This window comes from Danio aesculapii, chromosome 9, assembly GCF_903798145.1.
Source record: "Danio aesculapii chromosome 9, fDanAes4.1, whole genome shotgun sequence".
Taxonomy (NCBI): domain Eukaryota; kingdom Metazoa; phylum Chordata; class Actinopteri; order Cypriniformes; family Danionidae; genus Danio; species Danio aesculapii.
The window spans coordinates 33,966,897-33,989,832 of NC_079443.1; the positions used below are offsets into that span (position 1 = coordinate 33,966,897).

General features: G+C 36.5%; 2 protein-coding genes across 2 annotated transcripts in view; both read left to right on the top strand.

The window, feature by feature from the left end:
• Positions 1-4,609: 4,609 nt before the first annotated feature.
• On the top strand, positions 4,610-7,354 carry nhlh2 (nescient helix loop helix 2). Its single transcript, XM_056465187.1, has 2 exons — positions 4,610-5,141; positions 6,147-7,354. Exon 2 carries the CDS (start codon positions 6,199-6,201, stop codon positions 6,565-6,567), a length of 369 nt encoding a protein of 122 aa, XP_056321162.1. The 5' UTR covers positions 4,610-5,141; positions 6,147-6,198; the 3' UTR covers positions 6,568-7,354.
• Positions 7,355-15,780: 8,426 nt separating this feature from the next.
• Positions 15,781-22,936, top strand: part of vangl1 (VANGL planar cell polarity protein 1) — a 61,174-nt gene continuing 54,018 nt past the window's right edge. The window contains exon 1 of the mRNA XM_056465518.1: positions 15,781-15,928. The gene's annotated coding sequence lies outside the window, so the exon portion shown is untranslated. The remainder of the gene's footprint in view (positions 15,929-22,936) is intronic.

Sequence of the window (22,936 nt, forward strand, 5' to 3'; positions counted from 1 at the left end):
ACACCAGTTCTCAAACCTAATTGGCTGACTCAATGATAAAATTATGCTTATATGCTGACAATTCAGTCCAACATCACAAGACTTCACTGTTTGTATCACTTTGTGTCAGTATCAGTTTGTGCATTAGCATTAATGACTCTTTCTGCAGGTAAATAATTAGGCAACTTTCTTGCATCCAAATATGAAGTGCATTTCAGCATCCTGCTTGTTACTCCAGTTCAACTTCAACTGAAATTCAGAAATTATATTGAAATGTAGGGTGTGTTTATAGAGTACAACAATCCCCTAAAAACAGAAATATTTTTGCTTTGTATTTTTTAACAGTATACTCAATCTCAAATAACAATATTGTCCAAAAAATCTTTGATTAAAACTCTATATTATGCCAAAACAGTAGTTGGCAATGACATTTCATTAGACATATGGACCTATAGTTTGACATTGTTATATGGACCCTTTTCACAATCAATCATCAGCATCTTAAATCCTTCAAAGTTTTTAATATTTAGTTTTTTGTTTTTTTAAGAATTGATGTATATTTATTTGTATGTTTGTATTGTATCTCTGCATCAAATTACAAGATGGTGTCTTGATAACACCATCATTAAGTTTTTCTTTTATAATTTTAGCAAATATTGCCCCGTTTTCAATTCCGAATGTATATTCAAAGCAGTTCTGATGTGCATGTTCATATTGATCATACCTGATGATACCAGTGGAATGGATTTGTTGTCAAGTATTTTATACACACAAGAGAAATCTGGTGATTATGCGGATGACATAGGCGATGTTCTAAACCACACATCATCATAATAAAGCATTGGAAAATTTGTTTTATGAGATGTAAATGAACATGCCTCAGAGCCAGGCCTGGCAGAAGGTATTCTTATTGACCGCGTACTTGGACTGAATTAAGCCGTGAAATGAGCTGCAATCCATTGTTCTTTCACCACCAACAACAGAGATCAATACTTATGATCTCCACCAGCCCTCCTAAAACTGAGCACACAGGACAACATATGTTCCTTTTGGTGCTGGATAGAATCGCACGAAGCCAAAATATACAAAAAACAAAGCCTTCACAAACAGACCACAACATCACACTCAGAATACTGCCCAAAAGACATATGATCTTTGCTTGACTCGAACCAACCCCATTGTCTTTTCCTCTCGTCATGCCTAGTTCTCCATGTCCTCCCCTCTATTGTTTTTCTCTCTCTGGGTCTTACTATTTTCATACCCCACTACTGGCCCTGGGTCAGACATCCTGCCTCCATCCATCTCTCCATCCACCCATCCATCTTTCCATCCTTCCAGCAACATCAGCCAGCTGCCCCAACACACACACACACAGAAAGTGAGAGAGAGAGAGAGCAGACCTTAATTCAGTCAGTGAGGTCTTTGCCCCCTTCCCAAAGCAATGCCCAGATCTGAACACATGCACCAGGCAAAAAAGGGCAGCAGAGGGGGGATGGGTGACTCTGGAAGCCATATGCCTCTTTCTCACATTTGACTCTGTGTATTTATATGTGTACGTGTGAGGAGAGGAGGGGTGTTTTGCAGGAAATAGCGGACCAGCTGACTTTCTTCACAAACACAGGACAGAAATAAAAGGTATTAATGGCATCTAATACATCTCATCAGCCGTGATCAATAATAGTCTACAGCATTATCAGGCGGAGGACGATGTGTGGATCCTGAAGAATGCCAATGCTTTCATTTTTTATTAAAGACCCTATTTTACCCATCAAACTTGGTATTGAACTACACGTTTATTTACTGATTATATTACATCTGTCTGTTCAGATCGGATGCACAGACTGGGAGGATCTAGATGCGTCATTGGCGTGCCTGTTAGAGTGAAATACTCTTTACGGGTGTTTTATGAGAAGTTTGGCCGCTGTTCTTTTTGTGTTTTATAAGAAATCTCTTATTAAAATTCAGTCTCTCTCGGAGAAGAGCAAATGTCTCCAAGGCTGTCGTCTAGTCGTATAATCCAACAAGCATATCAAATCTTGCATTTCTCAACAAATCATTACTAACTGGATTTTTTTACTGCATAAAGAATTATTGATCTTTGCGAGATCTTAGCTGATGAGTACTCACATTTCTTATGTATTACTCTTACAAACTACACTTTTATTTATTTATTTATTTATTCACAAATATCTCATATAAAAGCTGTTCAGTGAACAGTACTTAAAATTAAGCAAAGAATGATTTTTTAAATGTTTTATTTATCATAGCAAACATAGCAATATATACACTACAATGATTTCACTTAAGAGAGTGCACATTTCCCATTGCTAAACATTTTTCTTATGTACAAACTATAAAGTAACAGAACACAATACAAAACAAAAGTTTCATGAATTAAAATATATGAAAATAACTAACAATAAAGTGGTAACAAATAATATTAATAACTAAATTTACATAGATCAGAGAGGGTCGAATATTTATTTATTCACTCAACTTTAGTTATTAAATTCATTCATTTTCTTTTCGGCTTAGTCCCTTTATTAATCTGGGGTCGCCACAGCGGAATGAACTGCCAACTTATCCAGCAAATGTTTTACGCAGCAGATGCTCTTCCAGCTCCATTACTGGGAAACACCCATAAACTCTCATTCACACACATACACCACGGATAATTTAGCCCATCCAATTCACCTATAGCTGCAATGTTTGTGAATTAGATAGTAATATTTTAATATTTCTACATAGATTGGATAGAGCAACCTAATGTATTCAGTCCACTTGGACCAGATATTTCTAAATACAGTAATTTTCGAGTTGAAGGGAGAATGTAATTTTTTCCATCACATAAACATCATACACTATTTGTAGCCATTCTTGGTTTCTTGGGGGATTCAGGAAGTAAACAGTGTATTGCAATTGCTATTTTGGCTGTGATTATTAAAGTATTAAATGTTTTTCAGATTTACTTATTCAGATATCAGAGCATAGAAAATAAATAACCATGAATTGAAAGGGTAGTGTAATATTATAGGCAAAGAATTCTTACATTGTTAATATAAATGTTCTACAAGGGGGGATTTGCAGGGTTTCCCAAAGAACCTTTCAGAATACAGTTCTTTAAAAAGAATGTTGTTGCCCCATAAGAACCAAAGATGTTGGAATTGATGTTAAAGGGTTTTCATGGAGTCTTCAAGCGCAGTATAGAACATTTATTTTATGAGTGTAGTGTGAAGAATATGTTTGAAATCTGAAGAACATTTTTCACTGAGAAAATAATATTTTGTAGAATGGGAATATTACATGGAAGGGTCTTCATTGCACCCTAAATAGCAATAAAACTTGAAAGGTTTATTTTTTATTTTAGTATCTTTTGGTGCTAAAATGCAAATTGTTTCAAATTTGTAAACAGATTGACAAAAACAGAAGTGATTCTTTAGTTAACCTCATTTACAGAGTTTAACCCTTTAAGGTGCACTCCTTGAAAATAAATTATTTGGCCCACATCTTGTATTGAATAATATGCTGACGAAACTCTGATAAATAGTAATAAACAATTAAAGTATTAATGATAACCTATGGACAACCAGGTGGTTAGGATGCCTGTTAAAGGGTTGAAGTGGGTTCAAAAAGGGTTTCTTTTATGTGAAATTGCTTTGACACAATCTACATTGTAAAAGGGCTATACAAATAAAGGTGAATTGAATTGAACTGAAAGTAAAGCATGGAATATGCTGTAAAGGGGTCGTTTCATGCTAAATTAATATTGAGCTAAAATTGTGGCATTTGATGATTCATAAAATGCAAATAAGCTACAATTTTTAGAAGGCAAAAAAACATGGAAAAACAGCATTAATACCTGTGGCACGTCAAAAAGGTATTGTGAAGCAAGCTGATTAGTCTGTACTATGTTTGCAGTGGAAAAGGATCCCATGGATATTAATTTTGTTTTGCCTCTATGTTTTATAACTATTTGTTTATTTATTTTTATTAATTTGTTTACTTGTTTCTTTACTCTTAAAGTGGAGTTAGTTAACTTGTATTTGTGCTAACCAAGGACCAAGCTCTTCATTCAATTTCTGAACTCTTTTTTTGGCCAGAGTTTTGGTTAATAAGCAGCATATTCGACACAAGTTCCTTTATTCACTTGAACATATTACAATCAATTCAGTTTAGCGTTTTGTAGATTATTTTGCTAGCATAGTGCACTTGTACATAAACTGGGTAATAACCTTAACTCTTGTAGTTGCAGCACTAAGTACATTGTAAGCACACGTGACATATACCCAAAAAAGCGCAACCAATATTTTTCTCAATAGGGTTAGTGTAAATATATTCACATTTATAATAATAGGCTTGCTATTAAACTTTCTTAGGATTAAAAGTCACTCCAATATCATAGGGATTTCTTAAAAAAATATAACTGAACGCTTAATTTAGTTAAGCAGCTGAAACTTTCACAAACAATTGCACCGCTTTAACAGGCGTACAACGCATACGTTACTGCCAAGCGTCCAGCTCTCGCCTCGGGCGCTCCTTTCAATCTGGTCGAGGAAGAAGTCGCTGAGTGGAAAGGAGAGAGAAAAGAGAAAGAGAAAAGAGGGGGTGGGACGGAGGTGTGACTGTCGTGGATAAGTGCATAAAGTGAATGATTTGTAAGAGGGAGCGCGCGCGAGAGAGAGGGAGGCTTTATATGGAGCCAGCGGAATGTGTTATCTCTCAAATCATCAGAGGCACGAGGACAAGCACGCGTGGTTTTGAGGATGGCTGGAGCAATATTATCCTAATCCACGGAAACATAAAGGACAGCCCGAGACGACACTTTCTGATCTGGTCGATCTTATCTGTGGACGCGTGTCCATTGTTATCCACACACACGGGTCAGAGGGCAGCACATCCCCGAGCGTGCGTTACCGGTGCTGTTATTTACATCCGTTCGGTACCAATGCTTGCTGAAATTTCATCATCACAACATCGCGAATCTACGTTACCGGCTGCGTTGTGAGTGGAATTAGTGGCGAGGAAAATATTACCGAGAAATGCTGTTGCCGATGCCGAAATAGAAATTCAGAAAGCACAATGGACAGAAGAACATGAATCACTGAAATCAGAATTGATAAACGGGATTTTGGAGATTAAATTGATTCTCGTCGTCAACAGGGGTGAGTTATAAATTAATTTCACCAATTGTTGGTGGTACTTTTACTCGTCTTCATGTTGTGATTATAAAACAATATTTTACACCACAGAGTCCATGCTATTACACACCAAATTGCATTTTAATAAATTATTAGCTATAGCAACAGTGCAGCTTCGCCAATAATGTGCATTGATATTTTATATCTTCGTAATTTATTCATAACAACATTTTCGATTTCATCCCTTGCCTGTCGCAATAATTTCCACTTGCTTTACACTTAATGAGTTTTCAGAATATCAACTTAATTTTCATCACCAATTAAAGTCAAAGCAGGTGAAAAGGTGCTATGAATTAAAGACTGCAGACTGTCACGCTGGCACCGTTTATATTTTTATTCTTGAACATTTTAAGACAGCAAGTAAACCTTCGTTTTGCTAGTGTAATGGTTAAAATTAGTGTAATGTTAGTTCATATTCATTACTCGGTGGCTCAGCAAATATCAAAATGACATGCAAATAAATGTAACATCAACAAAAAAATAAATAAAATCATTCAACCATTTTATTAAAGTATTTTCTTTAAAATGTTACTTGTGATTCACAATGACTGAGATTCAAGCACCCTTGTGTCATCTGGAGCTATAGGCTCTGCATTTGCATTTGCGACAGATGGTCAGCTATGACTTTGCTTTTGTGGCAATAATTGATTTCCATTAACTTTTGCATGGAATTAGAGCACATTTATAATGGTAACGTGTCCAGAATGAGCTAAATTGCAAAACGCACACTGACAGCCATTTAAAAACATGGTAGCTCTTTAAACGTTTATTAAAGTAACAAAATAAAAAAGCATGCAACACTGATTATAACCTTAATATATAAAAAAACATTTAGTCTAAACATTATAACCTATTGATTATCAAAAATACGTTAGTTTTGTTCATTTATTTTGTTTTATTTTTAGTATTATGACATTTATAGATTATTTATTTTTGTAAAACTTCAATCTTTTGCGTCTAATTCACCAGGGCAAGATAACAACCAGTGCACTTTGGAAACCTCGATCAAACGGACCTGAAAATGATGCTGAGCCCCGATCAGACGGATCCTGACCTCACCTGGACACAATCGGACACGGATTGTCTGAACGTCATGAAGGTGGAGTGTGTGGCACACGAGCCCTTAGAGGCCGACGATGGCAAGACTCGCGCACTCGTGCCCGCTGCGCTCACCCGAGAGGAGAAGAGACGGAGGAGGCGCGCGACTGCGAAGTACCGCTCTGCGCATGCCACGCGCGAGCGCATCAGAGTAGAAGCGTTCAACGTGGCGTTCGCGGAGCTCAGGAAGCTGCTGCCAACACTTCCACCCGACAAGAAGCTATCCAAGATAGAAATACTTCGCCTTGCTATCTGTTACATTTCTTACCTTAACCACGTTTTGGACGTTTAGACGAACTTTAGGCACATTTAACAGAACCACAAAACAACAGGTGTTTAAAGAATTATTTTATAGACATTGAGAAGTAGCATATTCCAGCAGTATACACAAATATTAAGGATGGAAAAATGGTAACATTTTATATTTACTTTCAGTTACATGTATGCTTTTATTCTCCCTATAATGCCTATTATGGGTTGGGAGGATCTTGTAAGTATGTTTTAAAAAACAGTGTTTTCACAAATTTAACCACAGATTATAATTTATTCTGTAATTACAAAAAAACAAGCAGTTTACGATCAAAACAAAAACGCACAGTTCATCGAAAAACATAAGGCATTATGAAAGTTATTATAAAGTGTTACCTGAAAATATTTTACCTGTTGCAATAACTGAAACTTGTATTCGACACTGTAGCAAGAGTTTTTTTGTTCTGTTTGAAAGATGGCTGTTCAGAAATTAGATAACCTGTTCAACATCCAACGTCATAAGCACATTTGTGGCAATAATTTGCTTTGAAAATATTTGATTTGGTTTGGACCTTCATAATTCACATCATCGAAACAAATAACATGTATGTATGTTTCGCAAACTGATTTGCTGAGCTCAGTTGAGCTCAAAATGTATAGGCTACTTCTATGTGCTGGAACAAATCGTAACCTTGTTAGTTGTTAATTTATATTTTTCTTGTTTGTTTTATTTATTAAGTAAATTAAGTTATGTGAGTGTCTTTAAAATAGATAATCTAAAGTGTTTACGTATCCATGTAAATATTTAATGTTTTATTATTATTATTATTATTATTATTATTATTTTAGACAGAGTTTTGGTTTTATTGTTGCTTTTCACTTGCACTTTTCATTGGCAGTTTTTGTAGGAGTAGGAGGGCCTTTGCTGTGTGTGCACTACGGTTACTAAAATGGTGTTGCTGTTGATGTCCTGTCCTCTGATAACGAGAAGCACTTCCCATCGGATAGGATCTATTGCTGTATTGTTTATTTTGTTTACAAAGTGCTCATAGATAGCGCTTTGGGTACCAGATGACTTGTGTTGGTTTAGTATCACACTATATTCAGTAATAATCAATGTTAAAAAAAACAGTTTGCAGTAACCTTCATAAAAAGCGATTTGCTTACCAAACAAGTCTAAGCTACCCATAGACGCTCTCTTTGCTGCGACCAAAAATGATCTCAAAGTAGGTTTATTTTTTTCTTTTAGAAACTATGTATAGAGATTATTTGTTTACGTGATCCTTGTGAACCTTTTGGAAATTTTATAGTGATCAAATTATCTCACATCTGCCTCATATCCAAAGATCACCCTGTTAAGTCGGGGTTTGTCCGTCATTTTGTAGTGGAATAGCCAGTAGCATACACTGGTTTGTATCGCAGTTTTTTCATAACTATTTTAGAATAAATAGTAAAAGATTAATTCAACGGTAAATCGTCTGTTGTAGTTTTTAAATAAAAAAACAATATGAAATTAAAGATATTGTGTCACCAATATGTTCTCTACCATGCTCATGTGAGACGACAGTTTCAACGAAATGAACTATTGTTTGAGATTATGTGAGTTGTATTATTTTGCTATTTGAAAAACATTTTTAATGCTGTCACACACACATGCACAGTTCGTTTTGCTCACGGCCCAAAGGCGACTTTCTCCCCAGAGAGGAGACAGGTGCTTGTCCAGACGGGCCAAGGCAACCAAATTACGACCCGTCTGCTGCGTCCCGTGGGAAAGAGCAAGAGAGCATATGCGCGTGTGTGCGTACGTGTCCAAGACTTGATCAGATTTCACATTAAACATCTTAACTTTACTCAGCTGATGATGGTGCACCTTTAAGATTTGCAATCAATCTATACCACTCAATCAGCAGCTTAAATAAGAGTTTAGCTTAGGGGGAAATTGCTTAGAAAATAGCAAATGTTTTTGAAAATAATAATAATTCCTTCTTTTTGAATTTTTAACATGTGCGCCCAATATAACGCACATGGCAAGAAGTCCAGCATGAAGTTCCTCACACTGGCGAATATAGGCTGATCAGTTTGTGTTTCCATGCCGGAAGTGAACAGGCCTCATTAGAGGATTATGTAATGAATGACCCTCAGCCCTGCTGTAATACCATATGTCTGCGTGTATGTCATGATGGAGAAAGGTCGAATACATTAGCCTTAAACTCAGGTAGCCAGATTAGACGCTGACCCTTCATGCAAAGAGCCAATCTGTCGTCTCTACATGTGTCTTAGATAATAGGCTATTCAGTGCAAACAAAACAGCGAACCATTTCATCAAACAAGTGGCCATATAGTCCCCTTTCACTCCATCTGTTTAAAAACCTATTGAAAAATCTAAAGCACAGTCTTTCTTCATTCCATCTGTTTAAAAATGTGGAAGTGTCTATCTATCTATCTATCTATCTATCTATCTATCTATCTATCTATCTATCTATCTATCTATCTATCTATCTATCTATCTATCTATCTATCTATCTATCTATCTATCTATCTATCTATTTCATACCGGATCAATCTGTCAAATTGGTTAAATTATTTGGTGCCAGATGGAAACGGACGGATGAGAGACAGATGATATTAAGGGTGTTTATAAAGAAAAGACCAGAAAAAAATGCTTAGAGGGGAAAACGAGAGTCAGTCTGTTCTCATTAGCTCGCGCATAGAAAGTGTCACACTCAGAACAATGCGACCCGGCTGCGCGTGCACTCCCGGACCATCTGTGCACGCGTCACACATACAATGATCAGATTTTCATCACACAATGACACACTGACATAGTCGGCGCATGCATTTGTTGATGCATGCGGTCAAGATCACGGATTTGAAAAAACCAATCGCCAATGATCAGGAGTAGGGAAATATTTTTCACCATAAAGTTGCTGATGCGCTATACAGCCCAGTACCAAAACAAGTCAATGCATGACTGCTGCTGCATTAGATATTAATATAGGCCCATCTAGCCTTTTTTTGCGAAATTAAATATTTATTTGTAGATATATAAACGGTAATCAATGTTTTATCAACATTGTGTGGTTTTCACCATCCAGACAAATCTCCATTTCAAAATGCACTGAAATAAAGTAAAAAATCGAAACACTTTTGTGTGTATAAAACAATGGAAATATTTAGATTTTTTGCACAGAAACACAGAAATCAGAAATAATGTTGACAATTATAATATGCTAATTATAAAAAAAATAAAAACATAAATTACTCATCTATTAGTGTACCAAGACTACACTAAAAAAAAGCTTATAGATCAATCCAAAATTTTTGTAATATTCCAAACAGCATATTTTTTTCATATTTGTAAATGTTAAAATATTTTTGGACCGGTAAACAATACAACAGACAAATAACCTTCTGTTTAGAGCACTGTACATCTCTCTTATTTAACACACCTGAATCAAATCATCGGCACATTAGCAAAGAGCTCAGTGAACTGAACTGAACGGGTCACATAACAGAGAAAATGTGCAGTGATGCGGGTCCCCAGGACTGAAAACCGTGACAAATGCCACCCAGTCAAAGCAGAAACTTTGTGTGAGGCGTTGAGTGTTCACTAGCGTCACTTAGTGGACAAACCTAAAGTCTTTTTGATAACTAGTTTACAATAAGGAGGTAAACGAATCAGAAAATATCGGTTTTATTATATATATATATATATATATATATATATATATATATATATATATATATATATATATATATATATATATATATATTTTTTTTTTTTTTTTTTTTTTTTTTTTTTTTTTCAGATATTAATTATTTGTATTATTATTTTTCATTCATTCATTTTTTTTCAGAGCGGAATGAACCAACTTATCCAGCATTTGTTTTACGCAGCGGATGCCCTTCCAGCTGCAACCCATCACTGGGAAATACACAATCATTCATACATTCAGCCCAATTCACCTACAGCCTATACCACGTCTTTGGACACACGCGAACCTGATATTGTTATTAATATTATTAGGCTATTATTATTAGGGAGAACATGCAAACTCCACACAGAAATGCCAAATGACCCAGCTGGGGCTCGAACCAGTGATCTTCTTGCTGTGAGGCTATTGTGCTACCCACTACGCCACCATGCTACCTACATTACTATTATTAAGCCTAATATTACTGATATTATTATTATTAGGCTATTACTACCACTACGACTACTATTACTATCATTATTAACCATATCTGGAAATTAATTAAGATAAAACAGCAGCGTTGTTAAACAGAAATGTATCTGCTTACCTTTCAAGAAGTCCAAGAGTGGCTTAAATCGTGCAACACTATAGGAAAAGTCTTTGCCTCCCCCTTTTGGCCAAAGAGGAGCAGTACATTTTCCCCTTTTCAGTGTAAGATTCAAAGTAACATTTAGGCCAGTGTTTCTCAACCACGTTCCTGGAGGACCACCAGCTCTGCACAGTTGTATAGATATATATTATTAAAGTAATATAATGATGAAGGTGACTGAAAAAAGATAAAATGAGAAAGGTATGGTGACATTTTAATTAATGGCTATTTGCAGTACTATGTATTTTCTATTATTTTTTTTTTTTGGGGGGTCTATGTTACAAAATGTAAAGGTACAAATGGAATTAAACATATAATTTGTTAAAAATGCCGAAAGGATAAAATATGTCTCATGAAAAAAAAAAGAAATAAGTAAAAGAAGAAATAAGTTTAAGTAATAGACGAATGATGTATGTGGTAATGGGGTGGGAAATTAATAAGCTTGTGCTCCATCCCGCTCCATTTTCGACCATGTTGAAATCTATTTTTTGTTAAAGATATTTTATGTATGATATTTCTGTTTGAAAATAAATCAGATCAAATCAAAATTCTTTAAGATGCTGAGTTTTGTTCCGTTATGACAATACATCAATCAGTTGATAGACTCATTTTGTGACCGCCGCGAATGTACAGTGAAAAGCTTTAAGTGGCAGGAAGAGTGGATGGATATGGGGGATGGAGCTATATTTAACGGTAGAAAGCTCTCTCTGCATCTCTCTCGCTTCATCAGTTTTATGGGCTATGATAGCAGGATGCAATCAGGACGTCAGGGAAGACTGCAGACGTAAGAAACCTGTAAAGGAAACAAGAGAGACAGAAACTGATAACTCAAAGTAAACATCATATTTGACCTGATATATTTGATTGAGTGCTGTTGTATTTGTTGATCTGAATATCTAGGCTGTAACCATAGCATGACAGGCTTCAGGGTAAAGCCACATGAAGGAAAATGTTTAGAATATTTAAAAAAAAAGAATAATTAATGAATTAATAAAACATGTGATGAACATCAGTTATACTACTCAGCTCCTTAAGGCAGCTTGAGGAAACAGCTGCATATTTAATGAAGCACAAACAAAGGACCTCAACTGGAAGCGATGCGACCTGTTTTACAGAGTATGAAAGTTTGTTGCACGCAGTCCCCATTTTGATTGTGACATTGCTTTAATGCAACATCAGTAAACACAATTAACAACACTAAGTAATTTACTTTGTAGATTCAGTTCATTTGTCAGTTTGTACCAGCTGGAAACATGACAAGTGAAGTCAATACAAAAATTAACCAATAGTTGTGTCTTATATCAACTCACAAGTGTTTTGTTCCTGAATTGGGCTTAATCAGTTTGTTTTTATCTTTTCAGTTCACTGATTTAATTAATCATTCATTTATTTTCAGCTTAGTCCCTTTATTCATCAGCTGTCACCACAGCGAAATGAACCACCAACTTATCCAGCATTTGTTTTACACAGCAGATGCCCTTCCAGCTGCAACCCAGTACTGGGAAACAGTCATACACGCTCACGTACTCACACACATACACTACGGCCAATTTAGTTTATTCAGTTCACCTGTACAGCATGTCTTTGGACTGTGGGAGAAACGCGAACACAGGGAGAACATGCAAACCCAACACAGAAATGCCAACTGGCCCAGCCGGGACTTGAACCGGTGACCTTCTTGCTGTAAGGCAACAGTGCTAACCACTGAGCCACCGTGTCCTCTTATTTAATTATAATGAAAATATTTTTAGCGGCACAAAATTGCATGCTTTATACTGGTAAAGAAGCATGTCCAAAATCCAGAGTAACAAGAATTCATATGTTCATAAACATTCATACATTGTAAAATGCAATTTGAAAGTTGACTTTCCGTAAAAAAAATAAACCCATTGCTTTAAAAGCTTAGTTGACTTTACTTTAAAAAGTAAGTAAAATGCTGGTGTCTTAAAATAAATGTAAAAATGTAAAAAGTTTATAATTATTCATTCCTTCATTCATTTTCCTTCGGCTTAGTCTCTTTTTCAGAGATCACCACAGTGTAATGAACTGCCACTAATAATTATAAAAATTCTAAATAAATAAATAAATAGGGCAGTGTAGTGGCACAGTGGGTATCGCTGCCGCCTCACAGCAAGAAGGTCACTGGTTCAAGCCTCAGCTGGGTCAGTTGGCATTTCTGTGTGAAGTTTGCAAGTTTACGTGTTCTCGTGGGTTTCCCCTAGGTGCTCCGGTTTGCCCCACAGTCCAAAGACTATAGGTGAATTGGGTAAGCTAAATTGTTCGTAGCGTATGTGTGTGAAGGAGTGTTTCCCAGTGATGGGTTGCAGCTGGAAGGGCATCCGCTGCGTAAAACATATGCTGGATAAGTTGGCGGTTCATTCCACTGTGGCGACTCCAGATTAATAAAGGAACTAAGCCTCACTTTTTAAAGTAAAGTTAATCTGTCACTTTTAAGACAGTGGGTTCACTCACTTTTTAAGTATCCTAAAAATACAGTAACAGTACAGTAAAATTTTTACAGTGTACTACACAAAAAAATATTATTTATGTAACTGCAAAATATTAACTTGTCCAAAATAAGTAAGTATACATCTTAAGAAATTAAGTAATTTAGATTCAAGTTTTGTTCCCTGAATTAAGAGGTGGAGAACAAAGTGGTTGAATGAATGATTCCGCGACTCACTCTTAAAGGGATAGTTCAATCAGATGTTGAAATCTCTAATTAATTTACACCCTTTCAGGCCGGGTCGGATTTAACCAATAAGCAAGGTAAATAAATAGGCCCCCAATAAATATCTAGAAGTGTAAATTATACCTATAAACTATATATATAACATAATTTTCTATCATATTTTGTATAGTAAGAGTCAAACAAATACAATTCTTACATCATTAACTATTATATTATTTAATATACAATAAAACATAATATTATTATAATCATGTAATGTTAAGTAATTATAATATTATAAAACATCCACCACCCCAATCATCGAGCAGTCCAGCAGTCAAATTTATAAAAATATACATATTATTTTTAGTTGTAAATTCATTTTAAGAAAACTGATCATTTAAAATGTAGAGTTTGCATTAAGATAAAAACTAGATAAATAAATAAATAAATCAAAATTAAATAAAAGCAGAAAGAGTGCATCTCAGGACTTTGGCCCCATGGCTGGAATTGCTTAGGGCCCCCAAATCACTAAATCCACTCCTGCCCTCAGGTACAATGTTTCATTCATTCATTTTCCTTTGGCTTAGTCCCTTTATTCATCAGCGGTTACCCAAGCGGAATGAACCGCCAACTTATCCAGGATATGTTTTACACAGCGGATGTCCTTCCAGCTGCAACCCAGTACTGGGAAACATCCATACACTCTCATTCACACCAATTTAGTTTTATTCAAGTCATCAGGGACAACGGAGTAAAATTAAATATATATTTTCAGCCATGGTCATTGGTGATTCATTATATGCACGTTTAAAAAACAAAACAATTACAGGTAAAACAACATTTATATAGCTTATGCCTAAAGCAAAAAATAACTGTTATTTACGGCATAGTTACTATTATGACAGTCACTAATCCCCAGGCACAGATGTCACTGAAAAATGCACTGCTAAAACAGCTCATAGAAAGCTTATGAAGTTAATATAGATTCATATAGGGGAACCAACCTACATCACACATGATGTCGCACGGGTTCAACCGCGCATAGTGGTTGCAAAAAAAGACCGGTTGCAATAGCAAACATGTCGTGTTGTGCGGTAGGATGTCAAAAACTTAAATTTTACCGTACACCACATTGGTTTTAATGCCAAACCACAGATGTCTTTGGCTAACAGCCATCAGAAGAGCTGAATGGAGTGAGGACCTAATTAAAAAATGCTCGACTCTGCAGTTCTCATTTCATATCAGGTAAGTTCACGCTATGCTGAATCATACACATTACTTTTTTTTGATTGCAGCAATGATTTCAGCAAAAACAGTTAAATATGGTTAATTAAACTGCTGGCACTGAATGGCTAATTTTGAAATGTAAAAATGTACGTTCACACACCCTGCCGTACAAGTGCAGTTCGCTGTCAGAATTCAGTTGTTTTTTGTTGATGATTACCCAGACCTTGTACAGTTCAGTCTTCTTTCATTGTCTTTGGCTAGGCAGAACCTCGGTTTTTAGCACTACAAAATTTGAATCTGGTAATCATGGAACATTATTTCTTGCACATGACCACAAAGAACAAAATTGGAGGTATCCACAGACTTGTAGGCCTCTTGTAACATCACTTGGGGTTTCAATGAGTTGTATATTTCGGACTGGACGCTTGGGAGGGTGCTATCGCAAATGGACCTGTCAGACGAACGCTGCTAACATTAATGTTAATTTTGCCGAATAAATGTGCTTATCACTGGGTGACAAGCTGTTATAACACGCTGAAATCAATATGTAAATTATATATATATATATATATATATATATATATATATATATATATATATATATATATATATATATATATATATATATATATATACAACAACAAGTACTGCATCAGATGTCATTCCCTCGCGCTCCCGGTTTTTTTTCTGTAGCTCGATGCACGCGCATCCTTAATTACAAAACGGTAATGCACCTATATAGGTTTATAGGATTATTTTAATCAAATCATGTTTTATAGGTTTCAACATTTAAAACAATGGCATAATAAAACAATAGCATATAACAGTGTTACTGATAAAAAATATACGTATTTAATGTCGTATTTAATGGCTTATTCCTAAAAAAAAAAAAAAAAAAAAAAAGATCACATACGAAATGTGTTCCCAAATCCCAGTATTCGTCTAATTAGAAGCGATACTCCCCCTAGCGCCGCTCTGTGTAATGTGTCTGGGTCCCTCCACCTCCTCTGCCAGAGTGCATCGCCTGTGTGCTCCGCCTGTGAGAAGGATACTATCGTTACTGCCGCGAGACTGGTAGCAATGTCTAATAGTGGATAAATCTGAGTACAGTGTATTGATCATCGGATCATTCTAAGAGATATGTTGGCGTGTCCACCAGGTAAGTTTCTAGCGGTACTACACCTATTGTCTGTTCTATTGTGCTCATTGCCTTGATCTATACAGAAGTGATCGCCTTTCGGAATTAGAAGACACGGGATGCATGTTAAAGTTCCCACGCCCAGCTGCTGTCTGTAAAATGTCAAATTCACTTCGGAGTGTTTATTATAGTCCTTGTGATTGGGTTCAAATGAAAAATCATTATCGTTGCTTCCTGGCGAGACGTCAAAGATTAACCATGTGTAAAAAAAGCATACTAATAAAAACACCACGTTTTTCTGTAACATTTCTTCTGATAGCGAATAATATTAAAATGAATAAAAAAACAATAATGAAAGAAATTTTGTTTTGCATTGTGCATTGGAGTGACTCCCTAATATGATCATTAATCTCGTGTCTCGTGACATCGAGTCGCCTCCAGAACTGCTGCTGGACGGATCACGCGCGCACCACGTAAAATGCTTGATTATTTATTTGTTGATGTGTTTGTCGTATATAATAGAGAGCCAGTGATGCCCCTCTTTAAAGCACATGGTTGGCATTCCATTCACTTGGGTGGTGTATCCATGACTAGGTATCCGAATCGCAGTGGAATAGTTCGCTTGAGTCAGTTCATTTGAATCTCGAAGCACTGGTGTAAATGTATGGACTGACATTGAAAGATGGATCTAAATCTTGTTAATAAAAGTGATATAGTGTATTTTATCCATAAAACGAACATGACTAAATTCAAAAAGATATCGTAGCAGGTGTAGTGGGTAGCACGATCGCTTCACAGCAAGAAGGTCGCTGGTTCGAGCTTCGGTTGGGTGAGTTGGCATTTCTGAGAGGAGTTTGCATGTTCTCCCTTTGTTGACGTGGGTTTCCTCCAGGTGCTCTGGTTTCCTCCTCAAGTCCAAACACATGCGCTATAGGTGAATTGTGTAGGCTAAATTGTCCGTAGTTTATGTGTGTGAATGAGAGTGCATGGGAGTTTCCCAGTGATGGGTTGCACTGGAAGGGCATCCGCTTCATGAAACATCCTGGATAAGTTGGTGGTTCATTCCGCTGTGGCGACCCCAGATTAATAAAGGGACTAGGCCAAAAAGAAAATGAATGAATGAATCATATCATAGCCTATAGTTACAGGAGGAATAATTTAAATGTTATTTCCTTTCTCTATTTTTTTATTCGGATTTTATAATAATAATTTGTATAAAATATAGTTTATATTTAAATTATTATATAGTTTATTTTTGCATAGCACCTATTTTAGCATACAGCTATCATCAAAGGCTATGATCAACATAACAATAAATAAACAAACAGCCCATATTTATATAAAAACATAGCATAGTGATATAAGCAGCATTTAACAAAAAAGTTGAACACACCTTTAGGGTTTGTGGAGCTATGAGTTAAGAAACAAACGGTGAGTCACACTCGAAACGGTCCATTGAGATGAATTGTCCGAACGAACCGATTCTTTAAATGAACCGATCTTCCCAACGCTATCATTTACGCCCATGGGCTACATGCGATTTATGACCTCTTGCGGTTCCCGTTTCATTCCATCATCACAGACTGCTCTTTGGCTGAAGGGGTTTGCTCTCGCATTATTGTAAAAAAGAAACGGATATGTTCCGTGTCAACGGCGATCATTTTTGTTTTGAATGCGTGGTCCGAATGGAAACAACGCGCGGCTTGCAGGACTGATCATTGTACCTTTCACGTTGCGTTGCATTTGATGCGGTAAGACAGTAAATTGACGCTTCTTATCTGTAATCCTGATTGACCATTTTCCTTTCTTTTGTTTATATATAATCATGACAAAAGGGGTGGGGTTGACGCACTGTTTTAGTTCTGAGTGCAATCTTGATTATCTGTGAATGGGTCTTTGAGGGTCAGCAGTCTTTATGTTACAGAGATGCCAGAATTAATCTTTCTTCTCTTTTCCATACACACATACATGTGCTTATCCTTAAGATTTCTGACTGTGTTTATCATCTTAAGTTCAAGACATGCTTCTTTGACTTTCATATCTAATCTAAAGTGTTGAATGGCACGTGTTTTTCTGTAATATATCAAAGCTTGGTCTCATAGAGCATCTCAACAAAATGAAGATGATCTGAATTCATTTGATATTTCATTGTTGTTCTGATACAGTTGTCCTAACTTGCTGCTCATTACAATATAAAACATTTACAATGGTTTGCTTATCTTGACTTGAACACCGTGAGTGAGATTCTGTCTGTTGAAAATTTTTAGCATTACACTGTTCGCATCTGACATAAATTCCCATTTCTGGACAACCTTGTGCTTCTTGGTCTTTTAGGAAATTATTGCCAGATAATGCTATTGGACTTTCAGTATGATCATCATGCCATACTTTTTTAATGGAGAAACCCCAAAAATTACTTAAACATTTAGGTTTTGTTCCCACCACTGATTCTGTCCTCTGTTATTTTGGTTGGACAAAAAAGCTAATTAGTGAATTTAGTCCTGGTTCACTTGGCATGGATGCTGTTATTTTTAAAGGCACAATATGTAAGATTTATACAATTAAAATAAGAAAAAAACACTAGAGCACTGTTATATATTTTGCGGATTTAGACCTATTTTATCCCAAATGTTTTGGAGAGTGTTCAAATACAGAAAAATAAACAATTTTAACTAGTAACATGAATCGTGTTCTGCATACCTAGTGACATCATACACCCTCAATTTGGTTTGGTTTTATAGAAAATCAAGCATAAAAGATGCTTTAATATGTTGTGCATTTTATTAAGACAAAGACACACTAATTCAACTAGGACACACTAATTCAACCAACACAGACAAAAACCAACTATGTTGTCCACTCACGTCTGGTCCTGTCTGTACCAAAAAGCTGTGCATAAACACACCAAATAGATGGCAGCTGACTGAAAATCTGTGTCTGCATGTAAGGACATGTCTTTCCGCAACCATGTGGGACAGTAGTAGTCGTTTTCTCATTCTACAAAGGGAAACCGGAAGATAAAATGTGCACAAAGCATAAACAAAGTAGCATTTAGTACCATAATCACAGTGATTGTCACCCACCATGGAGGCATTTGCTTGTGCAAATATGTCTAATAATCCATATCGTTTGCAAATATTTGAGAAATGTAGAGAAATTAGGGCGGCCTGTGTGTGAATGAGAGTGTATGGGTGTTTCCCAGTGACGGGTTGCAGCTGGAAGGGAAAACATATGTTGGATAAGTTGGCGGTTCATTCCGCTGTGGCGACCCCAAATTAATAAAGGGACTCAGCCGAAAAGAAAATTAATGGATGAATGTAGTGGAATTAAAGCAGACCTCCTTGTGTTCCCTCTTTACTTTAATTGTTTACATTTAATTGTTTACAATGCCCGACCGTTGCCATGATGTGACCCGACCTTTAAACTACACAGAGCAGCATTAAACAGAACATGAATATATATTCAGTATGATAAAACAGCCCTGCTTCTTCCTCAAATAATCACAATCAGAAGAACCGGAAACGGTCGACTGTGGAATAATAAAAGCTTTGCTGCTTTCGTGCTTGTCTCTTAACAGCAATTGCTTCTGTATTCTCATTTCACTTTGATGGCTTTCAGCATCACTCTGCCTCAAACATTCATGATAATTGTGTTGTACCATGATAATGTTTTGAATACTTTAGCTCATCTGTGAAAACAATTTTAGGAGTTTCGTAGGATGTAATGAAGATGACAACTCCCATGATTCCACACTCAGTCATGCCGTCTTTAGCCTTTGTTTGTAGTGAATAGGTGTCCTCTAGCAGTGTAAATTACATTTTGTGCCTTTAATGCTGAATCTATACAAAAATTCAGAACAATGCTATATGATTGACTGAATGTGCTGGTTTCAGTAGTATAGTAGTATATCTGTAAAGGAGTCAAAACAGTGTCAGAAATTTTTCTTTCTCAATTAGATTAGTTTTTAATGCCTTTTTTGTAGTTAAATTGACAAAATTGTCACTACGATGAGAAAAAAAACGGCATATTTAAGCATTTTGCCCTTTTTATTAGAGTTTTCCTAGCAAACAATTTTGTGTTTAATGGAATATACATCTTAACATAGACAGCTTGGCTAAAACAAGGCTAAACTTGGGCTATCAGTGAAAATCTAATATAGATCTAAGAATAGCCCAAAACTAGACTAATCATCAAATAGACAAATTAGACAGACTTTATATGTGTAATCATTCATCTCTGTTTATTTGATGACTGGTCTAGTTTTGGCCTATACTTACACATCTATTAGATTTTCACTGACAGCCCAAATTTAGCCTTGTTATAGCCAAGACGACTGTTTAGACATCTATTAGACATCTTTTAAAAACAAAAAAATGCTTGCTGCATGGGTCTTGTGACATCATGTCCTGTTTTTTGTTCTTCTGGATGTTTTTGGTCTGTGTTGTTCTAATATTTCAGTTGTACCACACAATAGCTTTTACTCGGTGTGCATCATTTTATGGAAGACACTGTTCACACTTATTCCCACACTAATAAAGCATCACCAGAGCTCACAGCAGAGTTTGTTTTAATTGAATCAAACCTGCCAAGTGTGACCAACTCACACTTCAGGTTAGTAGAGTAACAAATTCACACAGGTATGGTAATCGTCTCTGCTATGAGTTGAAGGCTGTGATATTTTGTGTGATAAACAGTGAAAGAAGTGTGTTTCTCTCCTCTGGAAGCTTCAGAAATAAGCAACGAGGGCATCTTTCTTGTAAAGCAGACATTTTATGTATTTTGCACATCAGAACACACACTTGCAAATGCTGCCTTTTAATCTGTCAGTACAGCTCTTGCATTTTATATCTGACAGCACATGAATTATGCATCGGCCTATCTACAAGTTTTACGCTCACATGCACTAAAATAACACTAAACTTTATCTCAAGAACACCGCGAAAAGAAAATAACTCCCACAATGTCGTTTGGGTACACGCATTCGGCACATTTTATTCATGTTTTGAAAAAGGAATCATTTCTTATGATTAAAATTGGATGCTTTAGTAGTATTTTGTTTTATTTTGTAAAGTATTTATGGCAAAATATTGTTGTAAAAAAAGATTTTCAGGGAAAAACAGAACGACATGAAGCCCAAAAGTATTAGACTTCATAAGATATTCAGAAACTCTCACACAAACTCCGTTCCAATTGTGTGGCATCTCATATCTTATGTCTGAAACAACCTTGGCCGAGCAAGTTTCCTTCCACTTGCCCTCTATAGCAAATTCAGGAAAGGGAGTGTTAACAACCGTGACGGTTAAACTGCAGGGAAGCCTTGTTGTATAATGCGTCAATAGAGCTCATGTGTTGGCCTTAGCTGCAATCGCTATGCTAACCGCACAAGCATGTGGTGTTTTTACTGTGGGAAGAAGAGCGATGATGGGAAAGAGGATGAGTTATCTGGCATCAGTGGCCTTTTAGAGATGCACACGTTTATGTTATACTCTCTATATCACAGTTAATGGCTGTTACAAGAGCAGTATTTGTTTCATACAGAATAATGCTGGATTATATGGTAAGATTAAAGGGTCATGAACTGAGGAATCGAAATCCTCTTGCTCTTTTGACATGCACTCACTGGCCTCTTTATTAGGTACACCTGTCCAACTGCTTGTTAATGCAAATTTCTAATTAGCCAATCACATGGCAGCAACTCGGTGCATTCAGGCATGTAGACATGGTCAAGATGATCTGCAGTTCAAACCGAGCATCAGAAAGAGGAAGAAATGGGATTTAAGTGACTTTGAACGTGGCATGGGTGTTAGTGCCAGATGGGCTGGTCTGAGTATTTCATAAACTGCTGATCGACTGGGATTTTCACACACAGCCATCTCTAGGGTTTACAGAGAATGGTCAGAAAAAGAGAAAAAATCCAGTGAGCGGCAGTTCTGTGGGCGCAAATGCCTTGTTGATGCCAGAGCTTAGAGGAGAATGGTCAGACTGGTTCGAGCTGATAGAAAGGCAACAGTAACTCAAATAAGCACTCGTTACAACCGAGGTATGCAGATGAGCATCTCTGAACGCACAACACGTCCAACCTTGAGGCGGATGGGCTGAAATGACTTGAGGCTACAATTTGCACAGGTTCACCAAAATTGGACAGCAGAAGATTGGAAAAACGTCGCCTGTTCTGATGAGTCTTGATTTCTGCTGCGACATTCAGATGGTAGAGTCAGAAATTGGCGTCAAAAACATGAAAGCAAGGATCCATCCTGCCCTGCATCAACGGTTCAGGCTGATGGTGGTGTAATGGTGTGGGGGATATTTTCTTGGCACATTTTAGGCCCATAAGTACTAATTAAGCATCATTTCAATGCCACAGCCTACCTGAGTGTTGTTGCTGACCATGTCCATCCCTTTATGACCACAGTGTACCTATCTTCTGATGGCTACTTCCAGCAGGATAATGCGCCATGTCATAAAGCGCGAATCATCTCAGACTGGTTTCTTGAGTTCACTGTACTCAAACGGCCTCCACAGTCACCAGACTCAATCCAATAGACCACCTTTGGGATGTGGTGGAATGGGAGATTCGCATCATGGATGTGCAGCCGACAAATCTTCAGCAACTGCGTGACTCTATCATGTCAATATGGAGCAAAATCTCTAAGGAATATTTCCAGTAACTGGTTGAATCTATGCCACAATGGATTAGCGCAGTTCTGAAGGCAAAAGTAAGTCCAACCCGGTACAAGTAAGGTGTACCTAATAAAGTGGCCTACTCCACACAATGTGTTCATTATTAGATTGTGTGTAATTACAGGCTGTTTGATATGTACTGATCTTCATATGAATTTCATGTATTTTTCAAATAACAGAAAGTTTACTATTTTAGGAATGCAAATTGTTGGTCAATCTTAATAGTTGTGATTTATTTCCAAGTCTATTCAAACTATCCGTTCCGTTGAGTGTTTCAGATAAAAATGGAAAGATAATAGTCTGTTACACCTAAATTATTTAAAAAGAAATGTTTTGTTATGCACTGTA

Excerpts from the sequence above, each read along its gene's own strand:
- nhlh2 (XM_056465187.1), top strand. The coding sequence starts at position 6,199 with ATGATGCTGAGCCCCGATCAGACGGATCCTGACCTCACCTGGACACAA.